Raw genomic sequence first — 23952 nt, 5'->3', positions numbered from 1 at the left:
CAAAGGGGAAAATTTGGCGGTGCACTTATTCATCATTTGAGATCTATTTGAGATGATTTGAGGCTTGAGAGTGGTTGATTTGTGCTTTGGGATAGAGACATTCCCGTTGGAGGTTCTGAGTGTTAAAAAAAAAAATTACTATCGCTAGAATAATGAACCTCTTCTTCAAGATTTGAAGGCAAATCTGAATTATTTCGCATTATTCCGGAACAAATTTAATCCTTTATTCTTATAAACCCCTTCTTCAAGATTTGAAGGCAAATCTGAATTATTTCGCATTATTCAGGAACAAATTTAATCCTTTATTCTTATAAAAGATGTTCACATATTAAAAATAATAACTAATAAAAAAAAATTCAATAATATTACAACATCAGGGGTATATTCAAGGTTGAACCCTTTTACAAAGGCTCAATGCCATATTTGAACCTTTTCAAGAACCTTAAATAATACTAATCCAAGAACCCCCACTTTAAATCACTAAGCATAGTCACACCAGATTCCTTCTCTTCACCCCACCCACCAACACCCCACTCCCCCTTCCACAAAACCGCGGGGTATATTTTTTCTTCCCAATTTCTTATTTGATCAAACAACTCTCAACTCAACTCCTCACTTCTTATTGTCATTCTCTAAATTCTCCCCAAATTTTTAGAGTTTGCCTCCTTCTCAATTTTGTCTATTAGGGTTTCAATTTTACACCTTTCCTCTACAATTAACTGAAGATTCTATTGATTCTTGAATTGGGTATTTATATTATTTTGTAGATTTGAAAAAAAAAAAAAATGAAGCTTTTGATGGATTCATCAACACCATCATCATCAGCTTGTAAAGAAATTGATGTTTTTGGAGAAAATAGTGTTTTCCCACCTGGATTTAGGTTTCATCCAACAGATGAGGAACTTGTTGTGTACTATTTAAAGAGGAAGATCTGTAGGCGAAGTATTTTGCTTGATGCAATTGCTGAGACTGATGTGTACAAGTGGGAACCTGAGGATTTGCCTGGTATGGATTCTTGGATTTTTGTTATTATGAGTTCTTGATGAAAAAATGAGATTTTTATGTGTTTTTTTGGGTGTTGACTTGATTTGATTGTATGGGTGTTTGGGTTTTTGTAGGGGTTTTGGTGTGTGAAGTGTATTTTTTTTTTTTTGGTACTGTTTTGATTTTGTGATTTGCCTGGTATGAATTCTTAGATTTTGTTTTGAGTTTAAAAATGAGATTTTTAAGTGTTTTTTTGGGTGTTGACTTGATCTGATCATATCTTGGTGATTGGGTGTTTTTTGGATACTGCTTTGATTTTTGTGAATTTACTTATGAATTCTTAGATTTTGTTATGAGTTTAAAAATGAGATTTTAAGTGTTTTTTTGGATGTTGACATGATTTGATCATATCTTGGTGATTGGGTGTTTTTTGGATACTGTTTTTATTTTTGTGATTTTATTTATGAATTCTTAGATTTTGTTATGAGTTTAAAAATGAGATTTTGATGTGTTTTTTTGGTTGTTGACTTGAATTGATCTCATTATCTGGGCGCGTGTGTGTTTTGTATTGTTATGATGGGTGAAGTGTGTTTTTTTGGTACTGTTTTGATTTTGTGTTTACTTGTGAATTCTTAGATTTTGTTATGAGTTTAAAATGAGATTTTTATGTGTTTTTTTGGTTGTTGACTTGACTTGATTTCATCATCTGTGTGACTGGATATTTTGTAGGGTTTTGGTGTGTGTTTTTGGTATTGTTGATTTTGTGATTGTACTTTTGAGGGTTGTGATTTATCTGGTGATTTTTTCATTTAAAAAAAAAAAAAGAAGAAAAAGAAGAGATTTTGATGTGTTTTTTGGGTGTTGACTTGATTTGATTATATGTGTGACTGGGTGTTTTGTAGGGTTTTGGTGTGTGAAGTGTGGCTTTTTGGTTACTGTTTTGATGTTATGATTTTATTTTTGTGGGTTGTATTTATCTGGTTGCTGTATTGATTTTCTCTGGAGTATTTGTGTGTTCAATTTGTTGATTGGCATGAAATTTACCATTTTGCTTTATTGAATTGTCTCTTTGGATAAAGGTGTTTACTGGTCGACGGATAAAGTGGAAGTAAACTTGTTATATAGTTGAATTTTCTCGTTTCTTGTTAGTTATTGTGATTTTTTGTTTGTTTATTTGACAAATATATATTTGTGGAAATTAGTTTTTATCACAAAATTATTCTGAGTCACGTGTTATTGTGATTGAAATTTGCATGGAGAAATAAGAATGGAGATCTAGGACATATTTAAGGTCTTGGTAGTTTATTTATGAAAGATGAGAGAGGAATTATCATCATCAGTACTTAACATGCATTTAATGTTCCATGCATAGATATTGCATTCTAAACTCCTTTTGTTTCTGTTTGTTTTGATGGCTTTTTGCTGATATGTTATTCTCTTCTACTGTCTGATGTTAATTGGTGCTGACTGATAGTCATATTTGTGTTGATAGACTTAGGATCATGTTTGAATCTCTTCTCAATTTGTAACTGACTGTTTCTTTTGCGAATTGGAATTGCAGATTTGTCTAAGTTAAAAACTGGGGACAGGCAGTGGTTCTTCTTTAGTCCCAGAGATCGAAAATATCCCAATGGAGCACGGTCAAACAGGGGAACAAAGCACGGGTATTGGAAAGCTACTGGAAAAGATCGTATTATTACATGTAACTCTCGTGCTGTTGGAGTCAAGAAGACGCTGGTCTTTTATAGAGGACGAGCACCAGTAGGTGAACGAACAGACTGGGTGATGCATGAATACACCATGGATGAAGACGAGCTGAAGAGGTGCCAGACTGCACAGGACTACTATGCACTTTACAAGGTTTTCAAGAAGAGTGGGCCCGGCCCCAAGAATGGTGAGCAATATGGTGCACCATTTAGAGAGGAGGACTGGGCTGAGGATGACTCCCCGAATGCCAAAGTCCCTGTACAGCAGGAGATTTCTGCAAAGCACCTTAATGTAGTTCCTGCTATTGATGATGTACTTGAGGAATTGCTGAACCGTATTGTGGATGAGCCTGTGCTTCTTGAGCCTTTTGCCGTAGATAACAATTTTGCATTGGAGCAGTTTGTACAAGAGGAAGATACTGAAAGTACCTTGCTAGATCAGTCTTCGAGGGAAGTTAATTTGTACGATCATTGTGCTGTCACCGGCCCAAGCTGCCAGCAGTATAATGGGAGGGCAAGCTTTGACCTGACACAGTCAGACACATCACAATTACATTTGCACGAGGCACTAGAGGTCTCATCTGCTCCTTTGAATCCTGAAAAGCCACTACACGTGGTGGAAGAGGATTTCCTGGAAGATTTTCTGGAGATGGATGACCTTCTTGTGCCCGAACCAAGTGTCCAAAACTTTGATAATCAAACACCAAACAGCCAAGTCTTTGACAACCCTGCTGGAAACCCGGAGACTGTGCAGTTTGATGACTTTGATGGCTTAACAGAGTTCGACCTGTATCATGATGCACCTTTGCTTCTTGATAATGTGGGGACACCAATGGTGGGGCAAAGTGCTGAACCATACGTGAACAACTTTGTAAACGGGATTGGATACCAAGATTCCACTACATTCATGAGCACTTTCCAAAATGACATGATGAACAACCAGCAGATGCTTTTGAATCATGAAAACCAGATAAACAATCAATTATGGACACATGATGAAAGATTCAACGTCTTTAACCCCATTGAAGGAGATCAATCAGTTGTTCATCACGCATCTTCAGGTATTCAAAGAATTCCATATTGCAATGCTGACAGTTTTGCTTGGCTAATGCCATAATATTATCATACTTCTCAAATTTGTATAAACACATTCTCTATGTTATCTGACTTACTGGAGCTCCTGGACAGATGGATGGTATTGAATAACCATGTCATCTTCAGTGTGGCAAGAACTCTTTTGCCCAAGTGGAAAATGGGGGAGTTTGAGCCAGCTTCAAGAGCTCTTCTGCTGTTAATTTTGGTATTAGATTTTTATTTCTAACTTTAGCAAGTTTTGGCAATGTTGTTTAGGTGTGGTATATGATAATAATATGGCAAATCATCCTATGGGCGCTAATCAAAATCTAGCCAAAAAGGATGATGGTATGCAGTCGTGGTTCTCCTCTAATTTGTGGGCTTTCGTGGATTCTATACCCACAACTCCTGCTTCAGCTGCTGAAAGTGCTCAAGTAGTTAACAGGGCCTTTGAGCGTATGTCTAGCTTTAGTAAGATGAAATTAAATGTCGCGAACATGAATGTTGCTACAGGTAATGCCTCTGCAACTTCAAGTAGTTCGGGCAAATCCAAATATGGATTTTTATGTTTTTCTTTACTTGGAGTACTTTGTGCAATCTTGTGGGTGTTAATAGGAACTTCTGCCCAGACCGTGGGGAGATATATATCCTCATAAACATGTGAAGAGTTTTGCTTTTCTATTTTATCATCTGGCTTCTTGCCAGTATCAATGGAAAGCTGAGCACATATTTTACCAATAATAGGCAAGTGTACCTGATGTATGAACGTCTCAGTTCTGCTCCCCTTACTCCCTCTAACTCGGGCCGTAGACAGCAGAAATCCCTGAAACAAAGACCAATAAAATTGAGATTTGAAGATAACTACGCATTAAAAGTAGGGTGATACGTTTGATTTATCCCCAAAATATTGACATATATCTCCAGTTTCTCTTTGTTTGTGGTTTTAGCTCATGAATATTATCCTCCTCACTGAAGGGGCGAGGGTGATGTAGCTGGAGGCTCAAGTATATTATATTGGCGCTTATCAATTTTTGTTAAAATATCTAGTGATCGAGCTACTCCAGTGGAAGATATTCATCTTTTGTATGATTAATGTTAACGCGTAATTATTACGCGTAGCTTGTATATTCGCGGTAAATACTTGCCTTTTTTACTTCGTAAATTTGCTTCGGTAGATTGTTCTTTCCCCGTTAGGTTTAGCAGGCACATAATACGTTCTACTGGATCAATATTGCATGGCCCGGAGTGTTTTGTTTTAGTCGGAATATTTGACTAGCTGGTGTTATAAAGGTTTATTAGTGCTGTCAAAGAATAAGCAATGATTCTCCATATTCATAACGATGAAAATGAGAGTCCTTAGGCAAATAAATTGCTGACAATTATAACACCGGAAACGGAGAAAAGAAATGAAAAGATATCCTATTTTTCACCTGGGAGGGAGCCGATTTTCACCTAAAGCGTAGTTAGTAGGATATGCACCTCCAAACTATTGAGATACACTTGACCTGGATTGGGATTGCCATCCTGCAGTTATTGTATAACCATATCGCGGACTATAAAGTATTTATCACTATAGTTGTATGACAACAGCGCGCTCTATGAAAAGTTAACGACTTGCAATACTCTTTTATGTAATTTCTAGTTTCTCAATGTCCTACCAATTACTAAAACTGCGCATATTCAAGTTCCAACTTTAAACTGTTCTCCTCCTTAACAATTTTATTTCTCAAATCTTTGCGAAGTTCAATTACTTGGATCTTTTTTCAAATAAAGAGTAGTATGATTCAACCAGACGGATATTTGTGTATGACACGATGGATGCTTTATGTAGATTTCCCAGGTGATAGAGGAAATTGAACGCATTCAATGTTGCAATTATATGGTTCTTGCTCCAGTTGCATTAGACGGATAATGCATTGCCTTTGTCAATGGCCATCGACATTTTTTCCCTGGTTTATTGCCTGGAACTCTCAAGAAACAAAAGAAGAAAAGAAGAAAGACAACGAGCATCTTGCTCAAAGACAACGAGCATCTCACTCTCTCAAGCCACAACCATTTGTGGCCATCAGAAAACTACTCCTGATCTTCTCCTCCCCGTATATTATGGTGTTTTCATCAATTATCTGCTAACAGTAGTCCGGAATATGCATGATCCGGAGCCACCAATGCCATCAGCCACTGCATGCATTATTAGCCAATGCAACTCTACATTCCTTGTGGAAAAGTGTTTTTCGCCTTTCCAGTGGGGCAAATAGCGCCTTTAAGCTACTTCAACACCTTAATGTAGCAACATTTGAACAAAAAGAAGATATTCTATTAGAAATACGTATACTGAATTCTCGTGACCAAGCATTGCAGCTCATTCACGAGATCTTATTGGTTTTACATTATGGTGTAGACAATTTTGTACACTTGGCTCGAATGGTACAAGGAAAAAAAATCAGTAGGTCAAGTAAAATTTTGCAAGGTACCAGAGTGTATTTGTAATAGGAGAATTGCAACATTTTGCCTCCATACTGTATTTATACTACCTATATTTTTTTTTATGACGTTGCATTGCTTGCAACTGTATAGGTTCAGGGGACTGAGCTTCTCCGTCTTTTAAGTTAAAACAACCAAGAGCTCTTCATTCTGGAATGGCCAATTTGACTAGATAATTGCTTACCCCAAGTCCCAACAAACCCCAAAAAGCTCTTTGACGAGGACCTAAATCGAATGTCTTGCTTTTTCCACAATATGATAATCCGAAATATTTCACAAGAATACCCTCTTTAACGTCCTTGCAGCGACTCGGGAAGCCAGCTTTCCAGCTAAATCAGCAGGCAACCGAAGTAACTGTTGTTGCATATCTTGGGGAAGCTGCAAAATATGCATATCCATTAGTAAACACACAAAAGCTAAAATAGGCTTCGCATAGCACATCTATTTTTAGTTATAAAGAAGTGTCTCCCAAACCAATCTATTAGCCCATTTGGCACGTATTTACCATTTGCTGCCAAAGGGAGTTCAACTGAAAAAAGAGATTGATCAATAAGCGTAGCTTATATAGAAATAAGAGGACAACGATGAAAACTAACATATCAAAATGGATTATCACCGTTATAAAAGCATTATCACCGTTACAAAAACCTGTCTTCACATATCTAATCTCTGACAGCAATCGTACACTCAAAACACACTCAGCTCGTACAGCTTCCTAAATAACTGGTGGGCAAATTAATGTTTGTGTAAGGGAGGTAAACAAGGGTGTGCAGCGTGTGCAATTTTCTGATCAACCAGCACACTTACGCAGTTAAGCCTACATGACATCTTTCACCTTTCATTTTTTCAGAAAGTAGTGAAACATTTTTCATTATAAACGCCAGCCAAAAGATTGGATTAGAATTATGGAAAATGGAGATCTCTATGTCATTGCTATCATACAGAGGCGACCAGTATAAAATTGGTTTATATCAAGGAGAAAATAAATCTATTGAGATTTACCTCAGGTAGAACTGAAAGGAGGGGTAGAAATTCTTGGACAGCTTCAAATTGCTGAAGGGCTACCGGTGCTCCATTCAAAGATATCATCTGCTCGTTGGATGTGCTAACTCCATTAACCTTCTACAAAGAATAAGTTACAAGTCCATGTTTTACTAACATATCAAGTAATTGTGCAATAATAATAAACATCAATTTGGTGCTGATGATCAATAATGCGGTATCCATAGTTAAATCATGTATGCACAGGATGTAAAGATAACATAACAGTTCAGTAAGTGGGAGATTGGAGCTTAAGTAACTAGCCTAGGAGCTTGGAGACCAAGATTGGTGAATTTAAAGCGGAAATCTCAGCTGGAGAGGAAAATATTCTTGGATTCCATCCATGTTCTAGCATGCATCAATAAACATGATTCCAGCAGCTACCTAAGATGCAAGCATTTTTGTCATATTAATGAGACCACCCATCCCTTAAAGCACTGATGTGAGACTCTTCACACCCCACCCCCCATGCCCATGGCTGGACATTTGGAGCATGACCCAATATCGGGAAACGAGATTTGGGATAGATCCAGCTCTGATACCATGTTAAAAATGTATCTTGACCTAGTTTTTGGGGTGGAGTTAGGCCCTATTTCCATTTCTTTACAGTCATGATACTAAGCAAGGCAAACAGTTGGTACTTAAGGGCCCACATACATATTTGCAATGGAACTTCAGCATTCTGAAAGACATGTAAAATTTGTGACGACAAGCTAATGGGAGTAAAATACTGGATTCCAATATTAAACTTATGCTGCCTCTGGTGTCTCCAAGCTCCTATATCCTAGTTGTTCATGTATCTATGCATGTATTTGAATTTGTTTTCTTTGAGAATACATGCATGTTATGGGAGTATGCTGTGGGTAGTCTCTCTCTAATATCAAAAGGAGTAAACAGGATAGTGATATTAACGTGCATGCAAATCCATATCAACACTTTCATGAGATATTTTCACATAATGGAGATTGGTGCACCGTGGTGGTTTTATATCACTGCAAGAAAACATGCATCCATTTTACTAGCAAGATTCTCTTACCATGCTGGGTTTCTTGTCCTCTCTAAGTCCTGATATCAACAGTAATAGACGTTGCAAATTTCTTAGATTAGTAATATCTTCTTCAGTCATTGAAGATGGTCGGGAGGGAGAGAACGGTAACCTAGTTGCAACTGCATTTGTTACTGAATTGAGAGTTGCAACACCAAGTGCATCCATACCCTGTAAATTGGGAAAAAGCGTAAATTCCAAATACAACAAGCGCAGAGGCCTTGAATGACAGTGACCGAGTAGACTTTCTTGAAATTTTGGATACACCAGCAGAAACTCAACCAACACGGAAAAAGGAGTTACGTTAGCCACTCTCCAAAACATCAAAAATGAAGTGGCAATTCACCAATGTTAGTTTCTTAGATTATTCGCGTTAGCATCTATAGAGATTCCACTTCAAACAGAGGAAGGTATACTCTAACATCAAAAGCACTGATTACGGGAACTAGACAGGATATTTTAAGTTTCCATGTCATATTCAATGACTAAGCAGTTTCTAACGTTCTAAAAGGTATTGGGTCTTGCATTTTCAGGTGCATTTCCATCCCAAAATGACCAGCATGATAGCAAAACTTCTCTTCACCTTCCCATTATCTTTTTCTCTCTAGTACTTCTACTGGAACTATAATTTTTTGGAAAAGAACAAAGATGAGAACGCCCAAGTGTCAATAATATCAGAATTAGAAACAATAACCGGCTACGCGTGATAATGATGGAAACAGTTAGTCTGTCATTAGAATCCAATGAAATCAAAAAAATTGACCGAAAAATTGTGAACCTGAAACTTCCTAAATAGTTAAGCAAACAACTATATCTATTATATTGGTATAGGGTCTTTTCCGATTCATCTACATTCAAGGCTATAGAATTTCTGGCTGCTACCATGTGGTATTCATCACCTGTTTGAATTTAGTCAAAAGAAGGCGTTGTGCATTCATAAAAGGTTTTCTTGCATTTTGTAATATCAAAACACAAGTCCTTACCTTTGCAAACTCCTCAAGTAGAATTTCTCTGATAAAGGCAGCCTGAATATAAAACAAATGAAAATGAACTAATTAGTGTGTCTGTATTTCTTCCTTTCTTCCCTTCTTTTTTTCCGCCTGTATTCCAGTCTCTGATCTGCTTAATAGTGTAATATTTACTGAGATAGAATACCTTATCATCAAGTGTAAAAGAAAGAATTTGCTTGATCACGACCTTCGAATCAGTTCCACCATTTTGCTTCTCTATCAGGGTTCTCTCTGTCTTGGCACGGAGAGACTGTTATGAAGAGAGATTGTATATCAGAAACAAAAAGCTAACATGGTGAAACGATGAAATACTTAAAATTTTCCAATTTTCTCATATGTAACTCGAATGTCAAGAAAACAAGAAATTCAGCTACGGCTTCTTACACTCATTAACTGTCAGGCATATGCTTACAAAATATAAAAGTGATACGTACAAACATATCAAAAAGCTTACCTCTGAAAAGAGTGACTCTAGTCGATCAATCCTGAACTGACCATCCTATAATCAAAGTACGTAATTAGAGTATATCACGAGTACATAACAGTTGGACTTGCAATTATCATTTTTTTTTTTTTAAGTCAATAGGATCAACAACCAGTAAAACTTCTGTATACTGTCTCAGGCTTCAAGCTTGATATTTCTCTACCTTGATATTTCTCTACCTAACGGTTAATAAATTAGTCTTTAATCTCCTTTTCAGAAGAATGCCCCTTCAAAGTATTCATAGTTAGTTGGAAACAAGTTTGTACCAAGTACTATGCTTAATAATTCCCAAACACAACAACAAAGAAAAAGGAGAGCAAAGAAAGTCATTTCCAGCATAGCTGCATCCATACACGATGGGAACCCAGTTCATTGCACATTATAATCCCTAGTTCCTGTAACATATTGAAGGAGGAGAACTAGGCCCTTTTTGTGGACAAAGCACAAGTGTGAAATACTTGAAGATTCATTTGATCATTTCCAATTAAATCATCTGAACTCATGAATACGACTAGTAAAGATTTTTAACCTTTTCCTCCTCTAGGAAAATTAATTGTTAGTGGTTCCGCTGTGGCACCAAAAATCAGAATGGAGGTCAGAAATATGAACTAGTACGAGGTCCTCAAGTTGCTTCAGCAAGAGGAAGGCTGGGAATGGGTGCTAAGAAAGAGAATGAGAGACCTCATTTGCTTATACCTTATAAAGAAGTGCTCTTAAAGAAGCTTTCAGTTTCGGTGAGCTGTCAGTTAGTACTTTTCTAGCGATCCATGGATATGTACTGCCCAGAACTTTGTATTCTGGGTTGATGCCAACTGCAATGCCCTCCAGCACAGCAAGGCTAGATGCTCAAAAATACCAGTGAATAACATCAGCCACCAACAAAATAAATGAGATCAAGCAAATACAAAACAAACTAATCCCTAATGATTCTTTTTGTTATGAAACTTTTCATGCAAAATTACCTTCGGATGACAAGAGAGAAATAAGAAGGTATTTGAAACTTAAATTTGTACCTGCAATCAAAGAGTTTTGCAAAACTTATCAAAACAATAATAATAATAATAATAATAATAATAATAATAATAATAATAATAATAAAAACAACAACAACAACAACAACAACAAAAACAACAACAACAACAACAACAATAATAATAATAATGATAAAATTAATAATGTTGCAAAGAATAAATGATCGATCTAGCATTTGGTGTCATCATAAGAAAAGCCATATATCTGCTAAAGCATTATCTAGACAACAAAGAACCTCTCTGAACATAATCATCAGTGCTTTCAACATGAATGCTAAGGTTTCCCAGATTTTCTCCCAAGCAAGTTCATCTGCTTCGAAGAGCCATTTAGTCTAATGTGCAACATGCGCACAACTCCGCTGGTAATACTTTGGTTTCCAGAGATAATTAAAGGTCATCACCACTTCATCTCGTCACAGCAAAGACCAAAGCATTTAGTTCTACTTATGTGGGAAGTTGATCAATATTTTGACGAAGAATACTATTTCTGTGCCCTCAAACTCTTTGCGTACCCATACGTCAAAATCAAGAAGAGAATGAGATCACGAAGATTCTTGATAAATATCAGACTGGGACAAAATTAAACAAATGTGATTCTGCAATTGGTGGGATGATGCATGACATAAGCAAAAGAAAGCAAAGTTCCCAGGTGAATGACCCTCTAGGCAGTGGACAAAGCATTACTTCACAAAGTAAGCCAGCCTGCTTGTCTGTTCTCAATTAATCCACCAAGTACCTGCTACGTCCCACCAGTTAAACTCTGCCCACAGCTTAGGCAAATGAGAAGGATTCACTGTTTTCCTCTGCTGAGATTTCCTAGGTTATCACTCCAACTTTGCAAGATATTACTATTACTTTGGATGATTACTGAAAGCGGTGGTCATACTTCATCTACCAAGAAGAATGTCAGCAAATACTGTTAAAGCTTGCATACTTTAATAATCAAAAGAGCCATTAAGGTTAACTAGGATGGTTTCTTAATGTGGATATGCATTAGCAATGGCATAATAAAAAATGAAAGCAGTATGTTACAGTCTACCTATTTATATTTAATGTAAGGAGTATAAGCATCAAAATGAATTCAGACGCTAATTCTGTATTAGCTTTTATTATCCTAGTTCCTCTTCTTTCTTTATGCGTTCAGGCTATTCTCTCTTCAGATTTTGGTGTTAGAAGCACAAGTATTAGTCTCTCAGTAATCTATCAGATCAGCCCAGATCAAGGTTGACCACTAAGATAATGTTCGATGAATTAGATTAGGATCAATGCCTTTAAAAAGACACGTCTTTCAAATATGTTTCGTCCTTCTTATATTTTTACTTAGAGAAGTCCCCCTCCCCGGGGTTTATCCTTATCATAGCAAACTCCATATACATCTTCTGTACCAATTTAGAAGATAGATATGATTTACGCATAAGTGATATAAGACCAAATTACATCACATAATAAAAGGTTAATGTAGGAAACCAAATATATATTCAATTTCAATTGAAGAAGAAATCATGAAAAGCACTTACATGGTGAATCCCAAATCCCCGAGAAGATCCCCAAAACTTACATTGCGGACTCCTTTGTCTACAGCATTCCGAAAAACACCTAAAAGGGAAGTTCATATCAGTAAAGAAGTGTCCAACAATTAGATCAATTTTGAGGTCTAGAATTTAACTGTTTAGCTAATAAATGTCAATATAAAGGACAAAACCTGTTAGAGCTTCTGTAACTGCTGCTTTGTCACTTGTGGGTGGAATAAGCCTGTCAAAGAATATATGCATCAACACTAACAACTTTCTAATATTAAGAAGTGACCTCTCATTGAGTAGTGAAAATATTAATAATACCCAAGAGTGACAAAGTCCTTGGCCAATGCACTGTAATCACGATTCACTAGATGGAGACATGCTTCAATGAAACCATCACGATATTCTTGTTTGAATTCACCCATCATACCGAAATCTGGGATTAAGAGCAAGATTAAGTAAAAAGAAAATGATAGGTAGCTAAATCTAAGGTACTCAACTGGTACTAAATATTCAAATTTCCATAAGACTAACTGTTACGAGAATGGACCGTAGGTCTAAGTCAATCCAAAAGCTAGCTCAAATGGCGAGTATTTTCCAAGACCATATAAGGAGATTGCAACCGCTATACTTAATCAATATGGTTTCTAACCCACCTTTCCCCTCCGACTGGACATGTGGATCTTGGAGTACTATAACTTGGGTAGCTCAACATTGGATGGCGCAACATCACCAATAGGTCTGGCTCTAATACCGTGTTAAGAAAATAACCATCGGCTTAACTTAAGCCCAAAAATTAGCTCAAGTGGTGAGGATTATCCAAAGACGATAGAAGGAGACCAAATCCCAAACACTTACCCGATGCGAGATTCTTTTTTTTTTTTTTTTCCTTACCCTATGTGAGATTATAACCCTAACAAATAGAATTACAAGGAAAAGGAGACAACCAAAAGCAACCCAAAGAAGTTTGTTCGCTAGCATCACGAACAATCAAGTGTATATGACCAGTTTCACACATACACTTCATAAGATATTCATAAGCTACTTTGAGTTTTCAGGAAGATAGCTACCACGAGTTTCCAGCAGCATTTTCATGTAGCTAAAACCAGCATTGAGGATAGTTAATGATATTAAACAAAGTAGTCGTTTTTACCTTCTCCTTACAGAAAAAGGCAACTAATGCTAGAGTGAGAGAAAAAGGAAAAGTAGCAGATACAGAAGGTTCCATCATATATAGGAAAAGTAGCAATACATAAGGTTACCGTCACATAACTAGAGAAGTAGCATGTAAAGAAGGCTACCAACATGATATATTTAGTTGATAGCTCACACCCTACATGCATAAAAGAAAAATTAAAATCAATGAAGTACCTAAGTAGGCTAGTTTCCCATCATATGTACGAAGAAGGTTTCCGGGATGTGGATCTGCGTGATAGAATCCATACTCTAGAAGTTGACTGAATGAGCAATAAACCCCTACCTGTAAACATTAAGTTCACTTTAAAGTATGGTTCAAAGTGGAACAACAGATAAACTTTGAGGAAAATGAGTTTTGTGACATAACCTCAACCAAATAAAGATCCTTGACCCCAGCCAGCTTTTGCCCCTAGCCAAGAAAAACGTGTAGCAACATGAGCAAGATGTCCAATCTTCATAACATTAGGAGACAACATACACTATTTGTTGGCTATAAGATATTCCACCTCATCAGAACTTTAAAAAAAAAAAAAAAAAAAAAAAAAAAAAAGATACTTGACACTCTCCACGTTGAGCATACATAAGTCAGTGAACCCAAAAAGAACACATTAGCGCTGGGAGCAACTATTCAACTCTAAAATATCTCAGCGTAACGAACCATTAATGATAAAGACGAAATTCTTCAAGGAAAAGACAAGATTCTCAAACATTTTATGCAAGTGAACATTAGTCTAAATTAAACCTCTTTGGATGTAACTCATTAATCCTGCACTGTTATCCCCCAGCCAGAAGGTAATGCACATCAATTATTGAATATGTTAATCAAGAGAAACTCTCAATCAGGTAATCTTGTTCTCTTTCTGAAGGGAGTGAATGTCAGGGACTGTCAGCAAGCCAACAGGAATAACAAAAAGAGATGTTTCAATCTGAGAAGCAAGGATTAGGAAGTGACCAAATGTCTCAAAACCATTGCCCTTCCGTAAGAAAATCTCCAAAATTTATACTCCCTCCGTTTAAGTTTATGTGAATCTTTTCGGAGTACGAGGGTCAAACTTTATAACTTTGACCTTAAATTTTGACATAGATTTTTCAAGTTTGTACTACATTAAAAGTACTATAAGTCATGATAATTTATAATTCAAATAATTTAGAAAAAATGTAAAAATGTAAGGAAAACGTGGTCAAAGAACCACCTTGTAGACTCCCCAAATAGTAAAGGGTTCACATAAATTGAAACAGAGGGAGTATTTGTTTTAATTCAGTATTTTAACTAATCCTGTCTTTGTTGACTTAGACATTAATGTGAAAGAACGCTAGCTGCATTATGGAAACTAGCTGCATTATGGAAAGATAAGAAAACGTCTAACGTAACTTGTCACAGACTTAAGAGCTCACAGAATGTAATTATCACTTGACTGTAAGATTTTAGCTCCTGGTATGTAGTTTTACCTCCAGCCACTGCATAGTGAGCACTTTCCGGGTTGTCTCTGCCATATGCATTTCAGGAACCACAACATCTTTTATTGCACCATACAACTGCCTGCTCATGCAATTATGAAATGTTTAGACTATTGCTAATAAAATAAGGTTCCCTATTAACATAGTTGATGCATGAATGTGCAATCACAAATTAAAGAATAGCCTACAATCTGATACTAATGATGTTAGATGAAGCATAGATAATCAAACTGTTGGAAATTACAAAAATTTTGCTATTGTCAGAATGATGAGAATGCTACAAACAATGATAATCAACTAATTTGACAAGGTACACAGAGACTTTCTATTGACACAGTCAATGAGTGGTCATTCATGATGGACCTGATCCTAAATAATTGTGCAGGTTGCATCAGATTGAGATCACATTCCTTTATAGGGTTTTTTTTTGCCTTATATTTGTCATGTTTTCAACTATTTTACTGGATTTTCCTTCCCTCTTTTTTTTTTTTTTTTTTTTTTTTTTAAAATAACTGTTCACCCTTTTGACATCCTCTTATTACGTCCCAAATTAGCTTAGCCTTGCATTTGCAGGAAGAAAGGATTCATTTCTTCTTGGTCTCGATGCATCAGAAAACCAAACAAAGAAAAATCAGTAAGCAAGATTTGTCGATGGAGTTTCTTAAGTTCCTCGCCCTCTGTTTTCCAAAATTTTCCCAGTTTTGCCCTTTTTATTGGCTCATTAAAGAACATAGGAAGAAATACTTCTCAGCCTACATGCTGCTTACTAAAAAGTATTAGAGGCTTTTTTTTCTCTTTTCTTTTTGGATTTTCCCCTCAACTTGCAGAAGGGAAAGGGTCAAAACCATAATCCATAAAAATGAAGATGCAAAAACAAAACGCTTGTACATCTTACTTTTGTAAGAGAGGTTTCTAGGTTCTTCACATTAATTTAAGAGAAAAGGCTTATAATTGCAAATTGTTATATTATTAATTCAGCAGAAGGATCACTGATTACAAAGCTTTGACGAGAAAATATGATATCAACTGAAGTGATTGCAATAGCTAATCCATAACAGAATGCTACAAATTAGCCTTAGTTTCATAGGAATTTTTTTAACCCATTTTGGATATTTATCTCATGATAAAAACTTATTTAGTTTCATAAACTTCAGTATCCCAATGGATAAAGACCTGGAGCCAATTGATTGTCTTGTTGTTAACCACAATAAACAGTGGGAGTAATCTCTGATCCGTAAGGTTCTTAAAAATGCAAACTCACTCATCACATTCTAAATGAGACAGGATTAAAGGTGGACTATAGGTATGCAGGTTTCAGATATCTTATACAGGTCACAGTCAAATAGATCAACTATTTTACCGAAATCTGACTCCATTCCGTGCTTCTTGTTTGTAGTCCATCTCCTGCATTCAATTTGATCACCTGTATTCAATATAAAGCACTAAGAATATTCATCCTTATTATTAAAAGTAGTTATTGTTAATTTTGATTATATATATATAGTCCACTTAAAATGAAAAATTAAGACAATATCGAAGGGTCAAATTACCAGACTAGTACTGGTCAAATATTTTCTGGTTTATTACCATGGAAATATCTGAAATGTTCATGTAAAAAAGGTAGTTGAATGTTGACATGTTCTTCTAAGCTCAAATCAAGTGGATGCTTTCCCCTCGTCATCTCCATTTCTCTTGGGTGCAGCATGACCTCACAAAAATTGGATTACAGACTACTAAATCAATCCTCAATCAAGTATCACCTCAATCCTAAATTAGTTGGGGTCAGCTTAATGAATCCTCTATATATATTTATATTTTTCTATCTATGTCCATTTTGTTTCAATAATTAATGATTAACTCTCAAGGAAAATTAGGGATCTCTAAATCTCACACTATAACTACGTTAATCACAACTAGTTGGTATTGCCTATATGGATACCTTATTTCCCTTTTGTTTTATTCTTAGCTAAATCTGTATTAATTTCGAGATATTTTATGTTATTTGAGAAACTATCCTCCATGTGAAAGTCAAACTTTTCCCCCATCGTCAATCATCATAATGTCATACTTTTATACCTTGCATCTGTAGGTCTATGCAGAGCATGGAAAAACCATATCAAGTGATCTTTTCGCATTTTAAATTCTATGTGCTTCTTGCATCCTTTATTAGATGTAATTCTCCAATCTTGTATGGATGCACGTTCATCTAGTATCTCTTCCGCTTCATTCTTTTTATGTAAGCTAAACTTGCATATCATATACTCTTTACCTTCTTAACCTAAAAACCTTAGACACTAGAGTGCTTATCCATAGTTCTAACTTTTGGTTGACTCCTTTACTACTTTCATCAATTAACACAATTGTATAATCTACATATATTATGCACCATGGAACCTCGTCCTTCATACTATTAGTTAACTCATCCACGACTAGGATAAACAAGTACAAAATCAAGGAAGTCCTTGGTGTAAAGGAAATTCTGCTGTATCTCCCCCAACTATTGTCACATGCATGACAGATCATCTTGCATCAATGCATCTATATGTAATTTATGGATTCCTTACTCCTCAAAAGATTCTTCTTTGACACTATCATATGTTTCTGCTTGATTCAGTGAATATCAATGTGGAGATCCTTCTTTTTCACCCTATAAATTTCCATTCATCTTTTCAAAAGAAATATAGTCTCCGTAGTAGGTCTACTATGTATAGACCGAAACTAGTTCTTTGTATAAATGTCCCAAGCCTATGCTCTGGCAGTGTTTCCCAACCCACAATAATTTGCACAACTTAAGTACAGGCTAATTAAGGAAAAAGAATTCCTATTGCATGACCAAGAATATGAACTTAAAAAGCAGAAAGTTTTGATCAGTTAACCAAATTTTAAATCCAGAATTCTTAAAGTAACACTAAATATTGAAACTCATAGATAGGAACTGAAGTACAAGACATCAAATTATATAGCTGACATCAGTTAACAGTCAATCAACTATGCCTTAATCCCAAGATAAAACTAGACCAGTTAGTTGACAACAGAAACGGCCTTAAAGATACTGTAAACATATTCATTCACACCAAAGGGCTTCTTATCTTGGTATTTACGACTTTGATGTCAATTATCATCTAATAGGAGAGCAAGTATATGGAAAGCCACAAACATAATAGATTTTCCTAGGAAGATTAAGATATAAATGCATACCCGAAAAAGACTTGAGGCCCATTCATCGACAACTGCCTGTATATTGACAAAAAATGTACTGGTCAAGTAATTGCAAAGAATACGTCTTTTCATGTTGGAAATAGATGCTCATTCACGCTAAAATTGCAGAGCAGCCTAAACCATTTATGTTATGTGTTCCACATCCCATATCTTTTTTTCTCTCTCAGCAAGGAATTTACTTGTATTGTAGTACCTGAAGGTCGGTATTAAATTTTCCTGCCTTCCTTATTAAGCCGGCGAGATAACGTAAAATCAATATGTCCAAAGAGATTGCACTTTGAACTCCAGGTCTCTGCACCTTTATAGCAACAACTTCCCCGCTAGAACTAAGCCTAGCTTGATAGACCTTCAAAAATTGGAACTCACATTTAGTTTCTTTCACGTTTGGCTTATACTAAGAGTCAATATGAGTCCACCTAATTTTAATCTAAGAAACAGAAGCCCACTGCTTTACAGACCTGTCCAAGTGATGCTGCTGCGACAGGCTCAGGTGAGATCTCAGAGAACATCACATCTATTGGCATGCCGAGCTCTTTCTCTATAATTTGAAAAGCTACTTCAGAGGAAAATGGTGTTATCCGATCTTGCAACAGAGATAGCTCATCCAAATAGGATGGTGGTATCAAATCCTAGAAGAAATATAAATCTGATTAACATCACTAGATTTAGTGAAATATGGGATGCTATTACAATGAGTGTGCACTTCAAACAATTAATCCTTGCATAGAGCTACTTGAATTTATTTTCCCACTATTTCACAAGAAGTAAGAATTAGTTACGTAAAATGAATCAGCTTCTGGGTATGAGCATTATGGATACATACTCAGAATTCTGGTTCATGAGGTTTTAAGGACGTTAATAGTTGCAAAGCTAGGAGAGTGAATAATGAATGAAAAATTTGGAACCCTTTAAATTTCAAGTAGTTTCTTTAGCAGACACGTTAATTGTAAAAGATGCACTTTGTTTTCTGTTTTTTTTTTCTCTTTACAGGTCTAAAAGATGCTTCCATGATGCTTTTAATTTCAGGAACCAACACATATATCCAGTCACAAAGGAACTAAATACAAAATAAATATATGTTCCAGCATGCTACCTGCAATAATGCTAAGAATTTCTCATTTTGTGAGTCCTTGTGTTATTGAAGTTCACACTTGTCAAACTTGTTGACAAATATTAAATAACGGAAAAAGAAAGGGGAGCTAATGCCGTCTTTTAAAGAGAAGTCAGTCATAGAAATTTTAAGTATAAAGCATGACGAGCAAAAGCTCCCTATTGTATCCTACATAATTCAATACCAGAAACTCTACAAAAGATCAACAAGTCCGGTGGGAAATAGTATTCCCTCAGGTTTCCCAGAAAATTACTGGATGTTGGGTGGAAATGAATCCACAAAATTGGAGAAACTGAATAGCTGAACGAAGCTTTACTTACTGGTCGAGATGAGATAGCCTGGGCAATTTTAACATATGCCTGCAAAAAACATATTAGAATTCATCATAATGGCAAAGGGAATATTGTACAAGTATCGAACAAAGATGCACAAGAAAAAAAAAAAAGAGGTAAGAATAAGAACTGTAGAGAAAAAGAGAAATTGTGGGAAAAGAAACTTGTAGATCAGTCAGAACGTAGCATTATGTGCAGTAAATAATAACAAATAGCAAAGTCTTGAGAAAGGAAAAAGGAAGAGTCTGAATCATGAAAAAGGACGAGTCTGAATCATTCTTTTTGAGATAATACGAATAGAACTGGTAGCCAATAATTGCACCTTTGTGCTTCAATAATTTTAGCGTAAAAAAGTTTAGTACAGACCTATAAATTACTAATGCGAGCGCTCAGAAGACTAGAGTAAATCAGGAAATGTAAAGGCATCAAGCCAGAGTAGATCAGAAAAGTCTAGACGGAATTTTCACTAACTGAAAGAAAGATATGTTTCCTGATGGAGAAGAAGGAAGTAGGAGAGTTTTAGAGAAAATAATTTTTTTATAATCATAGAGAAACATCATCTTAGAGCAAAGAAAGAGCCTCCTAAATAAAATATATATCATGACTTGCCACATCCCCAAACCTTCAATAAGACCAGTTGTCTTTCCTTCTAAGAAAATCCCAATTTATTCAATAAAATTCATAGACGAAAATTTCCTATTGAAGTCCAAATATTCTCATTTCAGATTGATTTCATTTTAGCACATTTCATCTTTCCCTGTCAGTACTAAAATGTGATTCGATGTGCGTTTGTATTTCAAACTGAAAAAGATTAGAAGCAAGATATTGGAGGAGCAGTCATGCAATTTTCTGCTCGAGGATGAAGAATTAACATTCTTAGGTTAGATAAAACTCTTTTGACTGACACTTCAGAACTTACAAGTCATACAAGTAGGATATTGACTCATTCCTCCCAAGTCAAGAAAGGAGGGACCCCATTAGCAAAAAGAATCCTTTTGCAATTGTCTATGTAACAATCTTTCCACCCTTTCATTTGGTAGAAATGGTTTACAAGCCCTTCAAGTAAGCCTGACTATGAAGGAACCAAACCAAACCACTTGGAGAAGCAGTCATGCAATTTTCTGCTCGAGGATGAAGAATTAACATTCTTCGGTTAGATAAAAATCTGTTCTGACACCTCAGAACTTACAAGTCATACAAGTAATATATTGACTCATTCCTCCCAAGTCAAGAAAGGAGGGACCCCATTAGCAAAAAGAATCCTTTTGCAATTATCTATGTAACAATCTTTCCACACTTTCATTTGGTAGAAATGGTTTACAAGCCCTTCAAGTAAGCCTGACTATGAAGGAACCAAACCAAACCCAAAACAAAACCAAGGATAAAGTAACTAGCTAAACTAGTAGTATATAAAGTATCATAAGATATGACAGAGAGAGCAGGAATTCTCTCAAGCACATCCATCATTCAGAGACCAAGGTTCCAGAACAGTCTATCCAAGACCTTAGCCATTAAACATTTCAACATGACAGCTTGAACTTTGTGCAGAGCTGGTAGGCAGTTAGGGATTGACATCATCCAAGCCTCAGCATGGAAAGAAAATGCACAGGTAACCAGCATACATAATATGGCAGTGCCACCGAAGAGGCAGCATGTGGTTAGAGCTGATTCGTATTGCTAAGTTCAGTTTGCACCATGCTGCAAGTTCCTCTTGATGCCTCTGATCAGTTCTTATAAGAAAGTTACTTTTGTATGGAGTCGATTACCTAGGAAGCTTGTAATGTAACTAGGAGTTTAATTTCAGTTATTGCCACTTGGGTTAGTTTCAAAGATTCAATAAGTAGCATATGTTCAAAGGACCATAAGTTCACATGCACAGGCTAGCTGCTAGCATATGTAGGTTCCTATTGGAAAGGATGACATGGTCTAGCCCACGGACTGGGCATGGTCTACGGGATTAATGTTTTACATGATTGCTTATTGAAATCACAAGTTATTGCCACTTAGGTTAGTTTCAAAGATTCAATAAGTAGCATATGTTCAAAGGACCTTAAGTTCACATGCATAGGCTAGCTGCTAGCATATGTAGGTTCCTATTGGAAAGGATGACATGGTCTAGCCCATGGACTGGGCATGGTCTACGGGATTAATGTTTTACATGATTGCTTATTGGAATCACAAGCATGTAGTGCCCCAAAGTCTAATGCCTGCTGTCGGTTTGAAATTTGACTAGTTTGTTACAAATAAGGTCACTGCACTACTATCCACGCCAAAACTTAGAATTTGTCACATTGAGCATACTGTTCTTAGGAATTGCTAGCGGTAAGAAGTTTTAGCTGACAGTTAAAACTTATGCAAATAAAATATGGCCATAAAATGCATCTAGTAGCAGAAAATGTTAGAAAAGTAATAAAGAAGAAAGAATTAGAAAAAGAAGGTTTGAGCAAAAGAAGGTTTGAGCCGCATAAACACATGATCCTCAAGAGAGTGAAAGTGATTGCCTAACTATGGGAATAGTTAAAAACGTTGTTCCTGGGATGTAACAAACTTGTTATCAGTCATCTGAATTGACTAATTTGAAAGTGGACAAACGTTCTTTTGAAGATCATAAACATTTAATATAGTTTCAACAGCTTGTAAGCTTTCAGAAACCCCAATTAACAATTCAAAAAGATTACCAAAATAAAATTTAATGTAAGTAAGTAGTCTTAATATTTTTTCAAGTACTACATTTGAAGCCCTAAGTCAAGTCCAAGTCTATCTATAATATACACACACTAATTTCTAATTATAGTATGTTAACGAGAAGTGCCTTTAGTAGGTAATAGATAGAAAAACACTTACAGATGCATCTTTTCTCTTGCATTTTCGTTAGATTCTCGGAATCAAGTATACACTCACTAATTTGTAATTCAGTCTCTTAGTCTTTACTCAATAATCTGGCTTCTTACTAGTAATAATAGTCAGACACCTTATTATTGCCACTTCCTTATTAAAAATATACAAATAAAAAAAAAAAAAAAAAAAAAGGAAAGCTAATTGCGAGAATTATTACAGTAAAATTTGCAAGTTCAATTAATAAGCCCTACCGGACCAAGCTGTAATAGTATCTTCCTCAATTCTGCAGCTCTAATCTGCCAGCAACCAAAACAAAACTAAATTAATTCAACTTCACATAACCAAGATGCATTACTCTAATACTGCCTTAGTTTGTCCCGAAAAGAATGATACATTTCTATATTTAGAAATAATATTAAAACTTTCTCTTTTACTCTTAATGAAATGATTTACAGTCACGCAAATATATTACTTATTTTAGACAGCAAGTTTCAAAAGTCATACTACTTTTTTTTTTCCTAACTCTGTGTCTAGTCAAACTATCACATAAATCGCAGAGAGTAAATGTTACAGATAGAATACTAACTTTGAACATGTCATCGGCGCGTTCGTTAACAGTATCCAAATACCTAACAGCAAACCACTTGCCTAAAGTAGAGCCAATTTGTACAAGCCTACGAAGTACAATCAACGGTTTCTTCTGATAAAACGCTGCAATTTTCGCGATATTGTATTCCGTAAGAGAATCCTCATAGGACGGATTCAGCTCGAAAACGTAGCCGGAGTACTTCGTGAAATCATCTACCTCCCGCGCAACTGCCGCAGCCGGCGGCGTTACACGGCGGCGGGAGCTGGAATTGAAGTTGCTCCGCCGGAACAGACGGCGGTCGGAAAATGAAGTGCCGGTGAATAACGCCGATGGTTGTGGCGGGACGAGTAGCATTTTGTGGCGGAGAGATACAGTAGTATTTTCGAGTAGGTGTGTCTGTTAGGACCGTTATGTAAGGCTGGAAGTGGTACTCGTAATCCATAATATAATCATATCTCTAATTTTTTGAAAAAACTTATATTTGTGTAAATTTACTGATTTTTACACTATATGAATTTTTGCCAACATTTTAAGATATATTTTTTTTATCAAATTAATACTCTCTCCATTTTAATTTATGTGAACTCATTTGACTGGGTATGGAGTTTAAAAAAGTAGAGAAGAATTTTACACTTGTGATGTAAAATGAGTCACATATATTTTGTGTGGCTATAAATCATTGCATAAATGTAAATTGTTTCCAAATATAGAAAGAGATCATTCTTTTGGCATTGACTAATAAGGAAATAGGTTCACATAAATTGAAACAGAGAGAGTATGAGAAAAGTTGAACTTATATTATTTTTTATATAGTTTTCAAATATTTAGATTTTAA

The 23952-nt window shown here is 35.8% G+C and overlaps 2 protein-coding genes across 3 annotated transcripts; one reads left to right on the top strand and one right to left on the bottom strand.

Annotated features, from left to right (window-relative positions):
* Nucleotides 1-533: 533 nt before the first annotated feature.
* LOC132033816 (NAC domain-containing protein 17-like) lies at nt 534-4505 on the top strand. Its single transcript, XM_059423910.1, has 3 exons — nt 534-1005; nt 2546-3751; nt 4041-4505. Exons 1-3 carry the CDS (start codon nt 786-788, stop codon nt 4418-4420), a joined length of 1806 nt encoding a protein of 601 aa, XP_059279893.1. The 5' UTR covers nt 534-785; the 3' UTR covers nt 4421-4505.
* A 1551-nt stretch (nt 4506-6056) lies between these two features.
* On the bottom strand, nt 6057-23548 carry LOC132033815 (uncharacterized aarF domain-containing protein kinase At1g71810, chloroplastic). Of its 2 annotated transcripts, none has more exons than XM_059423908.1 (21): nt 23115-23548; nt 22780-22824; nt 19679-19717; nt 18706-18876; nt 18441-18593; nt 18227-18262; nt 16389-16432; nt 15020-15110; nt 13938-13979; nt 13745-13853; nt 12695-12809; nt 12559-12608; nt 12374-12452; nt 10788-10838; nt 10522-10663; nt 9796-9840; nt 9487-9591; nt 9315-9356; nt 8323-8502; nt 7248-7367; nt 6057-6623 (listed from the first exon to the last, which is right to left on the bottom strand). In XM_059423908.1, the coding sequence occupies exons 1-21, from the start codon at nt 23469-23471 to the stop codon at nt 6519-6521; spliced, it is 2121 nt and encodes a 706-aa protein (XP_059279891.1). In that variant the 5' UTR covers nt 23472-23548; the 3' UTR covers nt 6057-6518. The 2 variants fall into 2 exon arrangements, with proteins under 2 accessions (XP_059279891.1, XP_059279892.1); XM_059423909.1 differs by having other exon boundaries at nt 7248-7364.
* Between the last annotated feature and the right edge of the window lie 404 nt (nt 23549-23952).

The sequence above is a fragment of the Lycium ferocissimum genome, chromosome 10 (assembly GCF_029784015.1).
Source record: "Lycium ferocissimum isolate CSIRO_LF1 chromosome 10, AGI_CSIRO_Lferr_CH_V1, whole genome shotgun sequence".
NCBI classification, from domain to species: Eukaryota; Viridiplantae; Streptophyta; class Magnoliopsida; order Solanales; family Solanaceae; genus Lycium; species Lycium ferocissimum.
Note: the sequence above shows the minus strand (reverse complement) of the source record. Positions and strands in the feature narration are given on the sequence as shown.

Coding starts and splice junctions, on each gene's coding strand:
- LOC132033816 (XM_059423910.1), top strand. CDS start 786: ATGAAGCTTTTGATGGATTCATCAACACCATCATCATCAGCTTGTAAA. Junction 1,006..2,545: donor GGAACCTGAGGATTTGCCTG/GTATGGATTCTT, acceptor TTGGAATTGCAG/ATTTGTCTAAGTTAAAAACT. Junction 3,752..4,040: donor TGTTCATCACGCATCTTCAG/GTATTCAAAGAA, acceptor AATGTTGTTTAG/GTGTGGTATATGATAATAAT.
- LOC132033815 (XM_059423908.1), bottom strand. CDS start 23,471: ATGCTACTCGTCCCGCCACAACCATCGGCGTTATTCACCGGCACTTCA. Junction 18,594..18,705: donor CAGCAGCATCACTTGGACAG/GTCTGTAAAGCA, acceptor CAATTTTTGAAG/GTCTATCAAGCTAGGCTTAG. Junction 12,609..12,694: donor AAGGACTTTGTCACTCTTGG/GTATTATTAATA, acceptor ATTCTTTGACAG/GCTTATTCCACCCACAAGTG.